Raw genomic sequence first — 20,357 nt, forward strand, 5'->3', positions numbered from 1 at the left:
TTGTCTGTGGAGCCCTCGCATCAATAATCCATCGACCAGAACAACAATATCCCTCAGTGCTGAGGCATCTTCTGCTGTTTTGATTGAGCAAAGTAGGAGGGTATACCGCTCCAAGATGGCCGCCGTATTTCCTGCGCCGGAGCGGTCCCTGAGGCGTCTTATTTTAGACATATTATGTCTATGGTTTGGCTTTTTGTCAACTCCGTCAGATATCAGCGCCATCAGTTTTTGTGACTCTTTCAGTGAAATTGTTGTCAAATCTCACTTAAATGTGCAGTTAATTAATTTTAATGTATTTTACATGAATTGCATTACTTCACATGTATCAACTTTTTCATTTTATTCACTAGTTTGTCACCACCTTCAGTTCTGTGTCAACTCCGTCATGCACTGTCAACTCCATCAAATGGACTTTTTGTTGTTTTTTGTTTTAAATAATATTTCTTTTGTTTCTTGAGAAGCATTTGTCTGTAAAATGAGTAAAAATATCACTAATAGGGTATTTTAAAAATCATTTTATATTTATTTTTGTCAGATGGTGATGACAACGTTCTAGGTCAGGTCGATTAAAAATTTAATTTTTTAAAAAATATTGTAACTGGGAGCCTGCACCTTAACATCTTTACATTTCCTAAACATTATTTGTCATATTTGCATACATAAGGTTGAGAAATAATAAAAAAATATGGGAAAATTAAAACCCATTTTGTCCCTATTCTCAAGAATCACTGAAATAATTAAAACATATGACAATTAAATATGGTTTCATTGATTCTCCTGTTACTGAACATGAGTTTGATGAAAACTTTGTGACAATATTGCATTTAGTAATTTTTGGAAGTATGATCCAACTGAGTGACAAGGCTGTTAGTTTCACCAGCAGATGTCACTAGTGAGTGATGAATGAAGCATCGAGTAATCTGATTCAGATGATGAGGTTAATTGCTCGTTCAGAGAACCTTTTCATGATATGCTAATTTTTTGAGACAGGGATTTTGGATTTTCATGAGCTGTTTGCCAAAATCATCAGTATTAAAACAATAAAAGACCTGAAATATTTCAGTTGGTGTGCAATGAATCTAAAATATATGACAGTTTAATTTTTATCATTACATTATGGAAAATAATTAACTTTATCACAATATGCTAATTTTTTGAGAAGGACCTGTATAATCATGAAATTATTTATACAACCAAACACTCTGTGGTTTGTAGTATAAAGTACGTTTTTTTTTTTACTTAGCTTAACCAATTCTGATTACGTTTTCTTCAAAATCGCTGGATTTTCGCATTTTCCCATTCAAATGCTCAGAAGCGAAGCCGGTGAAACAGCAGTGTCATGATGTGGTTTGGTGAGGTGAGAGAGTACGCAGGTAAAGATGAAAATTAAGATGATTTAATAATAATCCACGGCACAGACCAACAGGGAGCACAACAAACACATGACGGCACAGGGAAACAGACTGGTTACAAACGACGAGGATCCGACAAGGAACACTTCTTTTTTGTTTTATGGCGGTTGGCAAACAACTTACAGGTGCATTACCGCCACCTTCCAGACTGGAGTATAGATTAGATGTCCTATCAATATAATCTTCCCATAATACCTGACTTCCTAAGATAACTAAAAATGCTATTAAATTTTACATCCTCAGAGGACTTTTGCAGCAAATTTTTAATATCTAAATTAATTGTATTTCTATTTAACTCTTTGATTAACACCTCTCTTTCCCGACTGTATTTATTACATTCTAGAAAAATATGCCGCACTGTTTCTGACTCCCTACAATAACTACACAAACCCCAATAATGCCTGAATTTTTTACATTCTTTTCATTTCTGACAGTGCTGACAAAAACTAGAGACACATGCCCAAACCTTAATCTGGATATAACATCCTCTTCTTTTCTATTCCTATTACCTTCCCTACATTCCCCTACTTTTTTTTGAATGCTCTAATAAAATCTTGCCTTTTCTTCTCTATCCCATAATTCCTGCAATTTCTTTTTAAAATATATTTTACTTATACTTTTGACCTCATTTCTGCTTATTTTGATATTTACCTCAACATTATCCCTTTTTGCTGCACACTTAGCAAATTGATCCGCCAATTCATTTCCTACTATACCAATATGAGCAGGAATCCAAATTAACCTAACCCTGGAACCATATTTTTCATTTTAAAAATTGATTGATTAATATTCAGTATGATATCTTGTCTCGTTTCTGAATTCTGTTCTAAAATACTTATTAATGCACTACTTGAATCTGAACAAATCAATGTTTCCTTCTTTCTTGTTTCCTCACACCATTCTAGAGCCATTAATATGACTATTAGCTCATCTGTATAAACTGTCATTCTATCTGTTACTCTTTTATTTTTCATAATATTTAAGTCCGGAATTATAAATACTATTCCAATTTTATCATTTAACATTTTAGAAGCATCTGTAAATACTTGTAAATATTCAACATATTCTTTATTTATATATTTTTCCACCTCTTTTTTTCTATTTGTCTGCCTTTTTCCAATAAACTTAAATCAACTTCAGGTTTTCCACTTAACCAAGGTGGAGTATCAGGAATACTCACCACATGACTAATTAAATAATGATTTATTCCTAACTCACTTATCTCATTATTTATAATCCACCCAAAACTATTGATTCTCTTATTTTTTACTTTTTCCTGACAAGGTTGTAACATAACATTTGGAGGAAAGTTTTCCTTATGTCCTTTTACATTTGCCCAATAATTTATGGCTAGTTGTTTTCTTCTGAGCTCTAGTGGCATCTCACTCATTTCAACTTGTAAGGCTGATACTGGGGTTGTTTTCATTGCTCTGCAACAAATTCTTAAAGCCTGATATTGTATTCTATCTATTTCTTTTAGTAAACTATTAGAAGCTGAACTATATACAATACATCCGTAATCAATTACTGATCTAATTAGTCCTATGTATATTGTTTTTAATACTTTCCTATCAGCTCCCCAATCTTTACCTCTTAAACATCTCATTATATTTAGGATTCTTTTACTTTTCTCAGTTATTTTTCTTATATGTATTTTCCACGTAAGTTTTTTGTCAAACCAAATTCCTAAATATTTAATCGGATCTATCCTTTCTACATCATTCTCACACAATTTAAGATTTACATTAGTATTTATTTTCCTATTAGTAAAAGTAATGAACTTAGATTTAGATATTGAAACTCTAAAACCCCATTCTAAAGCCCAATCTTCTACATTATGTATTGCGTCTTGCATTTTCTTATTTATAAATTTTAAATTGTTCCCCCTTTTCCAGATAAGGCCATCATCTGCAAATAATGATACTCCAACATATTTATCTATTTTACTAAAAATATCATCAATCATTATAACAAATAACATAGGACTTATTATACTTCCTTGAGGAGTACCATTTTCAATTTGATGTTTTGAACTTACTTCACTACCTATTTTAACTTTTATATTTCTTCCAGTTAAAAAAATTTAATGCATCTATAAATTTTACCCCTTAAACCCATTTGTTTTATTTTAATCAATAATCCTTCTTTCCACAACATATCATATGTTTTTTCTATATCCAAAAAGATAGCTATTAAGACCTCTTTATTCACCTGTGCCCTCCTAATTTCATGTTCCAAATATAGTATAGGATCTATTGTACTCCTTCCTTTTCTAAACCCAAACTGATATGGTATACTTACTTAGTATACTTAAATGTTTTTCCACAAATGCAAGTATGTTTAAAGTATACTAAAGTGTTATGATTCATGTCCTGTCCATGCCGTGTTAAGCACTCATTCAGTTCACCTGGCACGCCTGATTGCTTACCTGTTCCACCTGGGCCTTGCCCTACTTAAACAGCCCTCAGCCTCTGCTTTCTTGCCAGATTATTGACAGCCACGAGCCAGTAGAGATCCAGCGTTTCCTTCCAAGCCTTCAGTGTTTCTTCGACCCCCCCCTTCGGACCATGGATCTACCCCTCCTGCCAAGCCCCTCACGAATCCCTTCTATTCTGGATTTCTGGACCCTGACCCAAGCTCTGCCTCTTGACCACCGACTACTGCCTGCCCCTCAAAGCTAAGTTTGCTCTCTCTGTCCTCCTGTGTATGACCTCAGCCTGATTATCGACAAAGTCCCTGGGAGTTGCATTTTGGATCTCCCCGTGGAGATCTTCATTGCCTCCACAGAACCTGTTCCATTGCTTTCCTGCATCTCCCTGCCATCAGACTCTCTGTTCCTCTGCTCCACCCGTCCACTGCTCTACAGGTCAGTTAAGCTGAACATTTCTAAGATACCCCTCCTTTATCCGTGCATCACCAGTCTTCTACCCTCTCTCCTCAGTGCTGTGTTGATGACCTCTCCCTGAGCAGAAACCAGTATAAGAAAAAATAAACTTTCCCTTTTTGTATACTCCTGTGTGTGGTTGAATTTCCGGGTCCCCTCTGAGTGCCCTTGCACTAAAGTATACTTTTTTTCACCTGGGCATTGTAGGGACTTTAGAACTGCTGTGATGTTCTCTACTTGATTTTAGTGAAAGCACAAGTAGCAGCATTCTGGATCAGCTGCAGCTGGAGGATTTTTTTAGTTTTTTGGTAAACCTGTGAGGACACTGTTGCAGTAATCAACACGATTGAAGATAAACGTTTAGATGAGTTTCTCTAGATCTCACTGAGACATAAGTTCTCTAATCCTGCAAATGTTCTTCAGGTGATAGGCCAACTTTGTGATTTTGTTTTTTGGGTCTGAAGGTTCAGGTCAGAGTCCATTAATACACCCAGATTTCAGGCCTGAGCTCAAGTTTCTAGCTGTAATAACTGAAGCTGTGTGACTCTAGAGCATTTATCTTTAGGTCCAAAGATAATTTAAGTTTTGTTTCTATTCAACTGAAAGTTTTGGCACATCCACATTTATCTAAGCATCTATTCAGTGATTGGATGGGTTCTCAGCCACCTGATGACATCGTAATGTAGAGCTGTGTATCATCTGCGTAGTTATGGTAGCTCAACGTATTTCTTGTTATAATCTGAGCCAGTGGGAGCATATAATATTAAATGGGAGGGTTTATAGGATTGAACCTTGGGGTACCCCACATGTGACCTTTGACCTCTCTGATGAGAAGTTTCTGATTGAAACAAAGTAATCCCTGTTCTTTATATAAGATTCAAACCAGTTGAGTGCTGGACCGGAGAGTCCGACTCAACTCTCCAGTCATTTTAGTAAAATGTCCTGGTCGACAGTGTCAAAAGCTGTACTGAGGTCCAACAGAACCAGCGCTGTGGTTCTCCCAGTCTGTATTTATATGGATGTCATTGAACACTATGATGAGGTGAAGTGACTAATTGCCGAGACCTTGGAAATATTCACACCCTTATTGATAAGGGTGTGAAGTCTACAGTGTGTCCTTGATTGTCAGCCAAGCAAAGCACAAAAAACGGCAGACAGAGCCAATTAAAGCTTCAGTTTCAGTTTGTCTGCAGGGCTATTTAAGACTTGTAAACTTGTATTCATCACTTCACTGCTGCTGGAGTGTCCACACTGCTCTTTCTCTCTGACTGATCATGGCTAGCTATGACTTCACCCCAAGAAATACCTCCATCTCTGGTAAGTCAGGATAACTAAATGCTGAGTTTATTCTGATGTAGAAAATATCCAACAAAAATATACAGACCCATTCAATAAATTAGAGTATTATTGAAGCCCATTCATTCTAGGAACTTTTTGACTGCGTGAAACACATCATATACATACACACATCACTGCACACAGATTAATGTTTTAAAACATTCACTTCTGTTATGATTTCCACTTGCAGCTAAAGAAAACTTGACATTTTGGATTAGAATATCAGAAAAAAACATTTTTAACAGAAATGTGGACTTAATGAAAATGCTTGAATGTTATTTAAAAAAGATATTTTTTTATTTGACTAACAGACCTTATTGCATATTCTACTGTTTAAATATGGCTATATAAATGTAGAACTTTTCACTTTCTGCCTTCTTTTCTGTTATGTCATCTTTTGGTACAATTCTGGATTTTAATTTCTGTGATAGTGTGATATTAGTCACTGTTGGTATTTAGAAAACACAAAGTCATGCAACATAGAATCAACAATCAAAACATTACATTAAGACAAGTGCCTTCATTAAATTTGTAATTGATTACGTTTGAAATACAACTCTAAACAGAAGGGTTTTAGTTGAGATTTAAAGGAAGTCAGTGTTTCAGCTGTTTTACAGCTTTCTGGAAGTTTGTTCCAAATTTGTGGTGCATGGAAGCTGAATGCTGCTTCTCATTTGGTTCTGGGGATGCAGAGCAGAACCAGAAGAAAACTAGACACAAGGAATATATAAACTAGGATAACTGAGAAAGGACTGAACTAAAGTAAAATAGAAACAAGGCTGATGTAATCAAAATAAGAAACTAAGGAACACAATAGTAATGGACGTAGACTGAAATGATCAAAACAACCCAAGATCCTCACAGCAGCTTCTCTCTAACCTGCTGTAAAGTAGATTAAATACTACTAATGGAAAGGTTAGTGTGTGTGTGTGTGTGTGTGTGTGTGTGCGTGCGTGTAATTAGGTCAGTGGTACCCAAGTATAAAACTTTAAGGTCCGTAAAGACACTTTTCAATAAACAAAGGTGCATTTATTATAAACCATGAATCCACAAGCCAGAAACTTACATATTCAAAAGTTTCTTTTCACACAAGATAATAAATATAAGGAAATAAAATGTCACTTTAAATTATATATACATTTACATACTTTAACAAGAAACTCCTGCAAAAAAATAGAAATTGTCTAACACTTCAATGTGCAAAGATGTTTTTTTGACTTGATGATCCTTCCTAATATGTCCTATGGAGCTACTGTCTGGTCACAGACAAGCCAAACTATACTCAACATTTTAAAAAATCAATATAAAAGGCGGGAGGGGGTAGAGCAATTGTTTGAAATGACTCAAACGCAAAGCTCAGGAATTTAAAAATAAAAGGCTTCATGTGCTTATCTAAGATCCATGTTACTCTGAGTGAGCACTCCTTTGCTTTTAGTTGTAGAAAGGCTTTTTCAAAATAAAGAATTTCTTATTCTTTCTTTCTTAAGAAAGAAAGAATAAGAAAGGATTTCTCAAACATGTGAATCAAGGCAACACTCCAAATGTGTTTCTGATGAGGGAGTAACATTATAACATGACGTAAAGCTGAAAAAAGTAAATTTTACATTTGAACCAGTTTGTCTCTGCAAGCAATGCATCAGACAAGTTCCAATCCAAAGACTTGGGCGGCGGGGGGAAGGAATTCTACAAGAAATCGATAACAATAAAGTTATTGTGTTTCTATGAAGAAATATATTTTTCATTCGCATATTTAACTTTGATTTAACCAGATGGTCATCGTTGAGATTATGCTGCTGCCTACCATTGACAGATCTTCATTAAAATTAAACTTTTAAGGGAACCCTGGCAATGACAGGCAGCAGCATAGATAGATGGATGGAGAAGCAAAGCAGACAAATAAAAAGGTTGAAGTTCTGAGAACAACACGATGATTCTAATTCAGATTCAAACTTTCTTCTTTACAGGAACAAACATTACAAACAACAATGAGCTGAGGATCGTGATGGTGGGGAAGACTGGGATTGGGAAGAGCGCTTCTGGAAACACCATTCTGGGTCGAGAGTGCTTTGATTCCAAATGCAGCCCCAAATCCCTGACTGTGAACTGCTCCAAAGTCTCCAGTAATGTGGATGGACAGCAGGTTGCTGTCATTGATACTCCAGGTCTGTTTGACACCAGGTTTAAGGGAGATAAAACCATCAAAGATCTGAGTCAGTGCGTCTGTTACGCCGCTCCTGGACCCCACATCTTCCTGGTGGTCGTTCCAATCGGCAGATTCACAGCAGAAGAATTACAATCAGTGCAAAAGATTCAAAAAGTCTTTGGAGACGCAGCAGACAGATACAGCATGGTTCTGTTTACCCGTGGAGACGACCTTGAAGGCACCATTGAAGATTATTTGTCTGACAGCCCAGAGCTGCAGGATCTGGTGTCCAGGTGTAACAACCAGTATCATGTCTTCGACAACAAGCTGAAAGATAAGAAACCTCAGGTCACTGAGTTGCTGAAGAAGATCAGAACCATTGTTGACAGGAATGGAGGAAGTCACTACACCAATGAGATGTTTCAAGAGGCTGAGAGGGCAGTTGAAGAGGAGAAACAACGCATCCTGAAGGAGAAAGAAGAGGAAATACGCAAAGAGAAAAAAGAACTGGAGAGAAAAATAAGAGAAAAGTATGAGAAAGAGATGGAGAGAATGTTTAAGCAAATCCAGGCTGACAGAGAGAGAGAGAGAAAGGAGAGAGAGGAGGAGAGGAAGAGGGAGAGAGAGGAGATGAAAGAGGAGAGGAGAAGGGAGATGGAGAGGATCCACGAGGAAAGACGGAGGCAGAAAGAGGATATGGATGAGCAGAGAAGAAGGGAGACAGAGAGGATCCACGAGGAAAGACGGAGGCAGAAAGAGGATATGGATGAGCAGAGAAGAAGGGAGACAGAGAGGATCCACGAGGAAAGACGGAGGCAGAAAGAGGATATGGATGAGCAGAGAAGGGAAATGGAAAGGAGTGAGAGAAAGGAGAGAGAGAGGAAGTATGAAGCCCTGAAGGAAAAGCAGGAGAGAGAAATTCAACAAGAAAAACAAAGGCTGCAGTCTGAGTATAAAGATAAGGCCAGAGAAGAAGCTGAGCAAAATAATCCTCTCTATTATTTGGCTAAAGCTGGAGAACACCTGGTTAATGCTGGAAAACAGGTTGTTAACATTGGAAAAGATGTTTTTAATGCTGGATGTAGCCTTGTTAAATCTTTTACCAGCTTTTTTAAATAGTTAAATAGTGAAAGTTGGAAACTTGCTGCTCATACAAACATGATGACCGCAGGAATCTGAAAACAACACATTTCAACTGAAAGTTCGTTAACAAAAACTTCAGTATAAAACATGGAGAACAGAAAACAACAAACTAGATTCTGTTTCTTTCATTCTTAATAAATAAAGCAGATCTCCAGTCAGAGTAAAACTCCTTCACTACATCTTGACATCAAAACTCAGCCAGAACCTGGATGCTCTTTGCACCGTGTTGGACAGTTCTCATAAGGTTTTCTAAGTACAGAGTGCTTAGGCCCATATTAGATCACTGTTGACTCTGCACCTCTTGATAGGCATGAATAATTTGGAGCTTAACTGTCTATAATATGAAGCTGCCAGACTTTAACACTGTTGGAGATTTTGAAGACTGCAGGCTGATCTTCGCTTAAGGCTGATTCATCCATCCATCCATCCATCCATCCATTTTCCTTCACCCTTGTCCCTCAATGGGGGTCGGGAGGGGTGCTGGTGCCTATCTCCAGCTCACGTTCCGGGCGAGAGGCGGGGTACACCCTGGACAGGTCGCCAGTCTGTCGCAGTAAGGCTGATTCACATGCAATAAAAAAATAGCTGTTTGAATATATGTTAAGTGAGATTAAAGATGTTTGCTTATTATTTTTAAGTATTTTATTTACCACTCTATAAACTTTTAGAAGCTGTCTCTTGGAAATTGTATATTGTTGGTATAGAAAGATTAACATAAATAGAAAATGACAGTAAATATACCAGGGTCAATGATTTTTCACTTCAATATTTTTGCACTTTTTGCAATAATTCATACTTTGTGATGATTGTATGAACTGATTTCTAGTGTTCTTTAATGTTATGGTTCTGTATGTGTGTGTGTTGTGTCACCCTATTCTGAATATGAAATCACAAATAAAGCTTGATCAAAAGAATAAACGATTCTAAATTGATTTTTTATTATCTGCTATGCTGTTATCTGCTTTACATATAGAAGGGACTGGGGGTGTTTTGGTATTGAATGGGTAATAAATTTAGTTGTTCTATTGTAAATCCACACTTAAACCAGGATTGATGTAAAATTCAGTTTTAAAAAAGACAAAGTGTTTCTTCTTCATTAAAGAACATATCAGTGTTTTGTAAGAATTTCAGCAAAAGCTGAAAAAGACTGTAAATTTCACAGTAAAAAATGGTAAAATAGTTACAGTTGCTGACTAGTATAAAAAGCACTTAATTACCATAGAAATACATGGAATTACAATAACTCAATAAACATACATTTCAAGTGGTTTTGACAGTCATGAAATGTAGAAAACAGAAATCTATTGTAAAAATCTAAGTAATTGTAAAATTCATGGAGAAATATTGTAATATTGCCAGCAGCTAATTACCCTAAAATTATTATTTTTTATTTTATTAAAAAATAATAAAATAATAATTTTGGTATTAATTGGCCAAAATTATAAATTTTGCTGATATTTATTATCTATGATGTAAAACCATAAACCAAGCTGCAAAAGTAATTTACAAAGAATAGAATGCTGGTGTGGTATTTTGGTCTCTTTTGTTTCTTAATAATTAATTACATTTATAATGTCTTTATATATCAAACTGAAATCTCAAAGGTAGACCAGGTATCGAACTGGCAATCCACCGATTGCAAAGCAAACCCCTACAGCCGACGCCGCCATCATTTATGAGAGGGTTTGATTAAATGATGTATTTGGGATTATTTAATTTTATGCCAACCATAGATTTGTCATACATTAAGAGAATATGTTGGGCCCTGCTGTTTGGACGAAGCTGAAGTTGGTTTCCATTTGTAGCTTCCAATTCAGGAAATAGCTAAAGGGTGATTCCACCTAATTTTTCACTACCATCCACATCTTTAATTTATTCTAGCTAAAAAACTACAACACCTGGACTCTTCAAACTTGGACTAAATTATTCTCAACTAAAAGCAAAATATTTAAAACCAAGTATGGGATTTATGAAACCTTTATTTGATTAGTGAAACTTCAATAAACAGCAGTTGTAGTGTTATCCAAAAGCATAAAAATGGTGAAAACATTTATTGAAGTTTCACAAATCACACACTTGGTGTTAAATATTATGCTCTTAGTTGAGAATAATTTGGATAGTTTTTCATTTTGTCATTATGTTGGGTGGGTTTAAGTTTTCTGACCCACATGCAAGAACACTTCAAGGAGAACAATGAATCAGTGATAAGAATTTTATTTACAGTGAAAAGGAAAAGAAAAACAATTAAAGCTCCGCAGAGCCTCAAGCAACCCTCGCAGCCAAGCGCCGCTCCGGCCTATAGCCACCGCGGGGGACCCAGCACCGCCTCCTGCCTGCCACTGCGGATGCTCTCGCGCAGTCAAAGCGCGTGTCCACCAGGCCATACACACCGATGAGTCCGGCGTCACTCCCTGACGACACACCAAAAATCTGGTGCAGATCAGTCAATGTAGCGAGGAGATATAGCTGATTGAATGACCTAGGGGGCGCAGTGGAGTCAAATTACAATTAAATCCTGTTGGGCTCGTTAGTGATCAACAAAGGTCATACATATCCAGTTTGGTACCAATCGGAAGGTTCATGTGTGATTTACAGACAACCGTATGCATACGGCGAGGGACTGCCATTTGACCACGCGCCCACGGGTCAGCCAGCATTGAGTCCATGATTATGTAATTCTATGTCAGTTGGCAGATTATATTATATTTTATTTACAGTAAAAGTAAGACATACAGCAGAAAAAACAGGTGACTTCCTGCCGGAAGTGGGCGGGGCTAAGGTGATGTCATCAACTGATCATGACGATTTGATGAGGGATTGTCTGTAGTCAAACATAGGAAGTCTGATGCAGCCGTGACCTTCTATGTGGAAGTTATGGCATCTTGATATTTCATGGTGAATAGTCAAAGTTTGGCACTTAGCCACATCCACATGCTTTGACATACAAAAATTCCTGTGATAACTTTTGACCTTTAATGTCTCAACTCTCTGCTGCCCGAGTTTGAAGTCTGTATCTCAAAAGCTGTAGGAGGCGTTCGATCATATGCGACGTCTAGGAAATGGTCGGTTTAATCCAAAATGGCCAACTTCCTGTTGGGTTTGGATCATGGCTCCAAGAGACTTTTTTGTACATCCTGACAAGATACAGAAGTATGCCAAGTTTCATAATTCTGTGATAAAGCATGGCTTGAGGCTGATCATTTAAAATCTTCTAGGGGGCGCTATTGAGACATTAGGCCACGCCCACCAAATATTGCACTGGATTCCGGTTGAGGGCTGGATAAGGATTCATCCTAGTGAGTGTGGTACAGCTGGACTCAAAATTGTGGAAGTCAGAGCCAAATGAATGGCAATGGCGTTACAGGTCACTTTGCCACGCCCACCTGCTGCAACCAAATCAAATGGGGTTGGAATCCACTACACACCAACATGTCTTCTATCTGTGGACACAGTTTCATCTGGATTAGGTCAAAGGGGTTAGATAGCGACCGTTGACAGTAAAACATGACACTTCCTGTTCTGAGGGGGTGTGGTTTAAGTGTTGTCAGAATTTGGCCATTGTGTCTTGAAGAGGACACAAAGGTGATCAATTACTAAAAGTTTGATGCCTCTCTGAGTTTTCTTGCAGGAGATACAACAGTTTCAATTTTCTTGGTGAGTCGGTGAACTTTGACCCCTGGTTTCATCCCTTCAGCATGCACGAAAACTCACCGTTTTGATAACTTTTAATCGGGCATTCCTTATGAACCAACTCACCAAGTTTGAAGCCAATCCATCAAAATCCCTAGGAGGAGTTTGTTAAACTTCGACGTGAGTAAAATTGAAAAATGGCCAAAATTTGACCTTTGACCCAAAACGGCCGCCTTCCTGTACATTTTAGGGGGTACCTCCAAGAGAGTTTTTTCCTTGATTTGGGGAGATCTACCTATGTACCGAGTTTCAGATCTCTACGACTTACGGTTTTCCCCCAACTCACGTTAGAGCAGTTCAGCCATGCTCACTTACGACTCCATTAGAATCCAAAAATTTTACTAGGGGACAATTTTCTGTGAAGTTTGGTGAGTTTTTGAATTTGATATAGCCCCCAAAAAGCCGATTTATTTGACGGAAGCATAATAAGAATAATCAACATTTGAAAAACAATAGGCCTTCGCAGCGCTTAGCTGCTCAGGCCTAATTAAAGCTCCGTGGAGCCTCGAGCGACCCTCGCAGCCGATTGACGCTCTGGCCTATAGCCACTGCGTAGTCCTAGCACCGCCTCCCCCCAGCCACCACTGACACTCTGACGGAGCTGCCGAACCCGCCCGCCTGGAAATACTCACTGTGTCATGTTCGGCATTGCTCACAGACAATGCACAAAAATCTGGTGCAGATCGGCTGATGCAACGAGGAGATACAACTGTTTTATTCACCTAGAGGGTGCAGTGGAGTCACGTTATAATGTAATGCTATTGGGCTCTTTAGAGGTTCATCAGAGTTGATCATATAAAGTCTGGTGCAAATCGGATGAAGCATGTTTGATTTAGAGACGATCGTAGACATGGCGGGTATTGTTATTTGCTAATAAGCCACGCCCACATAGTTCAGCTAGCAGCCAACATTCACAGAGTTCATAATCATGTCATTTTACATCAATTAGCACAGCATTCAAATCATTTGAATCATAAAGTAAAAGTATGACATCCGGCAGAAGGAACAGGTGACTTTCTGTTGGAGGGAGGCATGGCTTAGGTGATGTAATCTATTGACCATGTGAATGTGATCAGGGCTGGTCACTATTGAGACAAGGAAAGTCTGATGCAGTTCTCACTGCAATAACTTCTACATACAATAGAAGTTATTGCATTTTAATGTTTCATGGCACAAAGCCAAAGTTTGACACTCAGCCACGCCCACATGCTTTGATGCACGAGAATCGTCTTGACAACTTTTGATCTTCAATGGCTCAAGAGTGTGCTGAGTGAGTTTGAAGTCTGTATCTTAAAAGCTCTAGCAGGAGTTCAATCAGATGCGATGTCTATAAAATGGAGGCTTTGATCCAAAATGTCTGACTTCCTGTTGGGTTTGGACAATGGGATGAATTTTTTGTAGGTCCTGACAAGATACACATGTGTACCAAGTTTGATAATTCTAGGTTAAAGCATGGCTTGGAGCTGATTATTTAAAATATTCTAGGGGGCGCTGTTGAGACATTACACGACGCCAACCAAATTTTGCACTGGATTCCGATCCGAGGTTGGACAAGGATCCATCCTAGTGAGTTTGGTGCAGCTGGACTCAAAATTGTGGAATTGAGAGCAAAACGAATGGCAACAGCATTACAGGTCACTTTGCCACGCTGCCATGCCCACCTGCTGCATCCAAACCAAACAGGGTTGGTGTGAATGCACCCTTAGTGTTATCAACCAATCATGTAGTCGGGGCCCAATCCACATGATTTCATATTTCATGTATAGTAGTGGTGAGTGTTTTTGAGCTCTCGCTCAGAATATGATGGGCAGTAAGTTTTAAACAGTTTCTCATAAAAAAATAGTAATTTCACATTCTATTTTTATGCTTTTATACATTTTCAATGATTCTATGTTGAAAAAAAATTACAATAGACCTGTAATCTGAGCAGACCACAGATAATGTGAGCACAGAAGTCCAACAACAGAACACCACTCGAGTTCAGATCGGTGGGGCACGCCTAACCACAACCACGCCCCTCCAGGTCTCACTGCCATTGCCCACGTGAGCATTGAAGTCCCCCAGCAGAACAAGGGAATCTCCAGGAGGGGCACTCTCCAGGGGCCCCTCCAAGGACTCCAAAAAGGGTGGGTAATCTGAACTGCTGTTAGACCCGTAAGCACAAACAGTCAGAACACGTCGTAAGCAGAGGGAGGCTACCATCTCATTCGCCGGGGTAAACCCCAACGTACAGGCACCGAGATGGGGTGCAACAAGTATGCCCACTCCTGCCCGGTGCCTCTCACCGCGGGCAACTCCAGAGTGGAAGTACGTCCAGCCCCTCTCAAGGAGACTGGTTCCAGAACCAGAGCCATGTGTTGAGGTGAGACCGACTATTTCTAGCTGGAACCTCTCAGCCTCACACGCCAGCTCCGGCTCCTTCCCCACCAGAGAGGGGACGTTCCACGTCCCAAGAGCCAGCTTCTGCAACTGAGGATCAGACCGCCAGGGCCCCCTCCCTCTGCCACCATCCATCCCACACTGCATCTGACCGCTTTGGCCCCCTCACAGGTGGTGGGCCCAGGCTCACCCAGGAGGGGGGACCCATGTCTCCTCTTCGGGCTGAGCCCGGCCGGGCTCCATGGGTAAAAGCGCAGCCACCGGGCGCTCGCCAATGTGCCCCAGCCCCAGGCCCTGGCCCAGCTCTAGGATGGGGCCCTGGTGACACATGTCCAGGCGAGTAAACACTAAATCCAATGTTTTTCATCATAAGGGGCCTCCGGGCTGTGCTTTGTCTGGTTCCTCACCTAGGACCTGTCTGCCTTGGGTGACCCTACCAGGGGCATGAAGCCCCAGACAGTGTAGCTCCTGGGATCACTGGGACACTCAAACCCCTCCACCAGCCCAAGGAGAGGAACATTAATTTCTTGTCAAAGGTGGAGAAAGACCTGCTTTTATGATGCATTTCCTCCAAACAGAGAAAGAAGCCTTATGATGCAATTCAAGCTTGTGTTTATTAACCTATTTACAGGAAGGCTCAGATAATACTGGATTATACCGATACCGGGCTACTAAAAAGGCTTTAAAGGGATTAATGATTAAAAACACAAGAACAATTAATGACAAAACACATCAACAACATTTAGTGCTTTGAGCACAACCCAGTTTGAAAACATTCTGATAATATAAGGTTGCTTTTTATGTGATTGTAGACTAAACACCAAGTCTGCTTAAATATCATGTTATCAATCTAATCAATGCAGGTTTATCTTTTGCTGCCAAATTATTACAATCAGTCCCTCCAATTTCTTACGAATTATCCTGGAAAATCATGTAGAATCAACAAATCTCAGCAGTTTTTGCACTAATAATTGGGAGTTTATTGCAAATTTTCTCAAAAATTGTCAAAAACTTTCTTACTTGTTCTAAACAGCTGCTTCATTGTTAATTCATGTCAGATTATAGTCCATAATCTATACAGAGTAGCAAAAAGTCGCATCTACCAACATAAATAAATGCAAGTATCGCAAAAATGTCCAAATCAGAACCATAAACATTTTGAATTTTATTGCAGAAAATCACAAAAATAATCACAAAATCCTGGAGGGACTGAAAAGATGTTGAATAATATTTAATTTTAAGAATGAATTGACAGTTTGTTGGTGAAAAGGTCTTATCAATACATTCTGCCACAACCGGCCCTCTAAGAGCATTCATGATCTTGATTTGACTCAAAACGAAAATGAGTTTGATGCCCCTTTTCAAGACACTGGGTCTCATTATGGAGACGAGGTTGAGGAGTAGAATTGATTAAAAGTTTCTTTTGTGTTTTCTGTGAAAGAACATTTTGTAACTGTACTGTTAAGTGAGTCAATAGAGATTCAACTGACAGAGCAACAACCAGCAGGGCGACATCAGTTACAGAGACCTTGGAAATATTCACACCCTTACTTATTATCAAATCTACAGTGTGTCCTTGATTGTCAGCAAAGTGAAGCACAAAAACAGTAGACAGAGCCAATCAAAACTGTTTAAGACTTGCAAATTGTATTCATTATTTCACTGCAGCCTAAGTGTCTACACTGCTCTCTCTCTGACTGATCATGGCCAGCAACAACTTCACCCCAAGAAATACCTCCAACTATGGTAAGTCAGGATAACTAAATACCGAGTTTATTCTGATGTAGAAAATATCCAACAAAAATATGCAGTTATATTACTGAAAGCCTGTTTATTTTAGAAACTTTATCAGGAGTTGAAACACATTACATAGATTAATTTTAAAACAAAGGAGGGGGCTTAATGAAATACCTAATACCTGTTTAAGTGTTATTTTCAAAAGATACTTTTCATCTGACAGACATGCCTCATCTTTTTGGACATTCTAATTTATTAAATATGTACGGTGGCCCTCAGGTGCAAACCACTTCAACAAATTCAAAAACAACATTAAGAAAGCACAATTATAAATTACAAAAAACACTACAACATTATCGAAGCACAATTACAAATTAAAGCTGCAAGCAACCTCGAGCGGCCCTTGCAGCAAAGTGCCGCTCTGGCCTGTAGCCACCGTAATATCCAAAACATTTTGTTATGTGGAATTATCATAACTCAATAAACATATATCCTAAGTAATTTTGACAGTCATGAATGTAGAAAATATAGAAATATATTGTAAAAATGTAAGTAACTGTAAAGTTCATAAAAAATACTGTAATATTGCCAGCAGTTAATTACCCTAAACTTAATAGTACTAATCAGCCAAAATAAAAAAATTTGTTGATATTTATATCTACAATGTAAACTGTCAAAGACAGAACAACAACCAGTAAACAAGACTGCAAAAGTAATTTTTTACAAAAAACAGAATGCTAGTGTGAGATTTTGGTTTCTTTTTTAATCATGCCTTTAATACACCAAACTGAAATCTCAGCAGTAGACCAGGCATCAATCTGGTGACCCACCGACTGCAAAGCAAACTCCTACAGCCAACGCCACCAACACTTATAAGAACATTTGATTAAATGATGCATTTGAGATTAATCTTATGCCGACCATAGATTTCTTATACATTAAGAGAACTGTATGTTAGCCCCTCTTGCTTGGATGAAGCTGAAGTTGGTTTCCAATTGCTGCTTCCAATTTGTGAAATGGCTAAAGGGCAATTCCACCTAATTTTTCACTACCGTCAGCATCTTTAATTTACTCTAACTAAAAACTACAACACCTAGAATCTTCAAATCTGGACTAGATTATTCTCAACTCATATCAGAATATTTAAAACCTAGTGTGGGATTTGTGAAACCTTTATCTGATTTGTGAAACTTCAATAAAGAAATATTCTAGTGTTATCCAAAATCATAAAGTTGTGAAGTCGCCCTTCATTGAAGTTTCACAAATCCCACACTTGGTTTTAAATATTGTGCTATTAGTAGAGAATAGTCTAGAGAGTTTTTCATTTTGTTATTGTGATAAATAGCAGGGTTTACAGTAAATGGAGACTGTTATTTGTCATGTAAACAAATAATTATCTAGTTTGTATTGCTGCTTGATCCTTCAGCATCAGCAGCAAGATTCTTTTAACTCTGTTCCTGTAGTTGAGCGTGGCTCAGGATACTGTGGTGTCCTGAACTCAACACAGTAAAGTCACAGTGCGCTAGCTAAGGCTGCTAACTAGCAGGTGCTAGCTCAGGGTGCTGAGAACCCAGTAGGCCTGGTCCTTGTCAGGATGTGGCTAGTGTCTTTGAAATCAAGTTTCTGCTATTTTTGCGCGTTCAGGAGGAGAAGAAGGACAACACATCTCTGCATCACAGGTGAGTCCCTTTCACGGTTTTAACTGAAGTTAGCTAACTGTTTACTAACTGATAAAGAAATGTGTAATTTCTGAGCCCTGCTGTTTATATACATGCACTGCAGCTATTCATTTTTACTATACGAACATTTAATTTTCCCAGATGCAACACTTCCATTAATGTTTCTGTAGGAACGGCTGCATAGATTATATTTCTGGTCTACTTTAGACTGCATGTGCTTAAAGTTATTGTTAATGGCAGAAGCAACTTTTTCCAAGTTTGGTTCAGTAATTAAGTTGAATTACTTTGAGTGTGAAATGTTCATGCATGCAAGTTAAATCTGTGAAGAACATGTTAGCTTTTGTTTCAATACTTTGGTAATACTTAGAAGTATAAAGCTTGGCATCAGAGATATTATTTAATATTTTCCTTTGACCTCTTGACTCTCACCCCCAAAATACTGGCATTAAAGTCAGTGGGTCCATGACAGTTGAAGGGTTTTAAGATAAGGAAATTTAAATATTAATATTTTACAGTTTCTCTCAGTTTGGGTGCATTTCTCAGAACAGAATTGAAATTCTTAAACCTGTTCAATCTTCAAATTACTGTGTCACTTCTGCACATCAAAAAATGAGTTTCTTATTCCTTTTGCAAGTTTTGCTTTTGTACATCATGTAGCTGATTATGTACACTTCTCTGCTTTTCCCCCATTGTAATTTCCTTTAATCATGTTGATCAAAATATGTTAAATGTGTCTGTGTTGAATTCTCAACTTCCAAAACAGCATAAATTCATTTTGTAAGTACTAACCCTATCCATCACATACCTAACCCTAACCCTAACCAAAACTCAATTCATACCTTAGCCCTAAATCTGACCCCTGACCCAAAAACAGGGTTTCCCCTTGTGGGAACCAGGCTCCGGTCCCCACAAGGAGCAATTGGTCCCCACAACGTAGTATATGTCAGGGAAAATCATCCCCACAAGGTATTACAAACAAACGCACACACACACACACACACACACACACATAGGGAGAATGTTTTTGGTCTGTGGGAGGACTTGGTCTTTAAAACATTTTTTTATATGCAAAACAGCAGCGAGCATCAATTCAGGTGTAATGCTGATCAGAGACTCATCAGGAGGATAGAGCAGATTATTAATACAACTGCTGGCAAAAAATATAACTTACAGCAGCTGCTTACCTGTGACCTGGTTAAGTTACCACACTGCCAGATAAACAGATCCGCAATTCGCCTATGCAGTGCAGCTGTAACAAAATGCTATGTAAAAGCTTTGTTTACATGGGGATCGATGTTACCTAGCCAAGCTAGTCCTTACTAGTGATGGGTCCGGCAACACCGATGCGTCGACGCATGTGTCAAGCCCACAGACCAAAACGCGTGTCGGTGCGCCTATTGGTTTCAGCAAGTCACATGACCGATACAGGAACTGTTTCGAAATGACATTAACACGCCAAACTGTGTTTATAAGGAAGCGAATCTGTCAATCTGGCAAATGCTTTTGTCAAACGAATTCTTGACCTTTTACAGCATCAACTATGGAGCAGCTTCAAAGGAAAGGTTTCCTCAGTGTGGGACCATTTTGATCTTATATTGGAAAATAAATTTGTTTTCATTTTGTTGTTTCATCCTTGTCAGTTTCTACTTGATCTATCTGAATCCAAATTCAGCTGAAAATGACTCTTAGTTTACTTTCATATTATGTTCTGCAGGTTAAGTGTTGCATGTTTGACTAAACTGTCTTATTTAAACTTAAATCCCTTCAGTTCCATCATATTTAATGAAGAGACAATAGAAATATTTTGTGGGATTTACCATTCCGTGTCCAGTCCACCATGTTATTTAATGTCCTCATTTGATCTTAGCGTTGCCAAAGCAACCCCAGAGTTTCAGGGAAGTGAATGAGTAGTTCATATATGAACATTTTAGCACATTAATATTATATTCTTT

General features: G+C 38.4%; 1 protein-coding gene and 1 long non-coding RNA gene across 2 annotated transcripts in view; one reads left to right on the plus strand and one right to left on the minus strand.

Annotated features, from left to right (window-relative positions):
* Positions 1-9,814, plus strand: part of LOC148156474 (uncharacterized) — a 69,700-nt gene extending 59,886 nt beyond the window's left edge. The window contains exon 2 of the mRNA XM_088010371.1: positions 7,599-9,814. Coding sequence (XP_087866497.1) covers positions 7,637-8,896 — 1,260 coding nt within the window. The 5' untranslated portion in view covers positions 7,599-7,636 and the 3' untranslated portion in view covers positions 8,897-9,814. The remainder of the gene's footprint in view (positions 1-7,598) is intronic.
* LOC148156467 (uncharacterized) overlaps positions 1-20,357 on the minus strand; it is a 261,721-nt gene that overhangs the window by 235,023 nt on the left and 6,341 nt on the right. The gene's annotated exons all lie outside the window — the stretch shown is intronic.

This window comes from Poecilia mexicana, unplaced genomic scaffold (assembly GCF_051168715.1).
Source record: "Poecilia mexicana isolate PSO_F unplaced genomic scaffold, ASM5116871v1 scaffold_11, whole genome shotgun sequence".
Taxonomy (NCBI): Eukaryota; Metazoa; Chordata; class Actinopteri; order Cyprinodontiformes; family Poeciliidae; genus Poecilia; species Poecilia mexicana.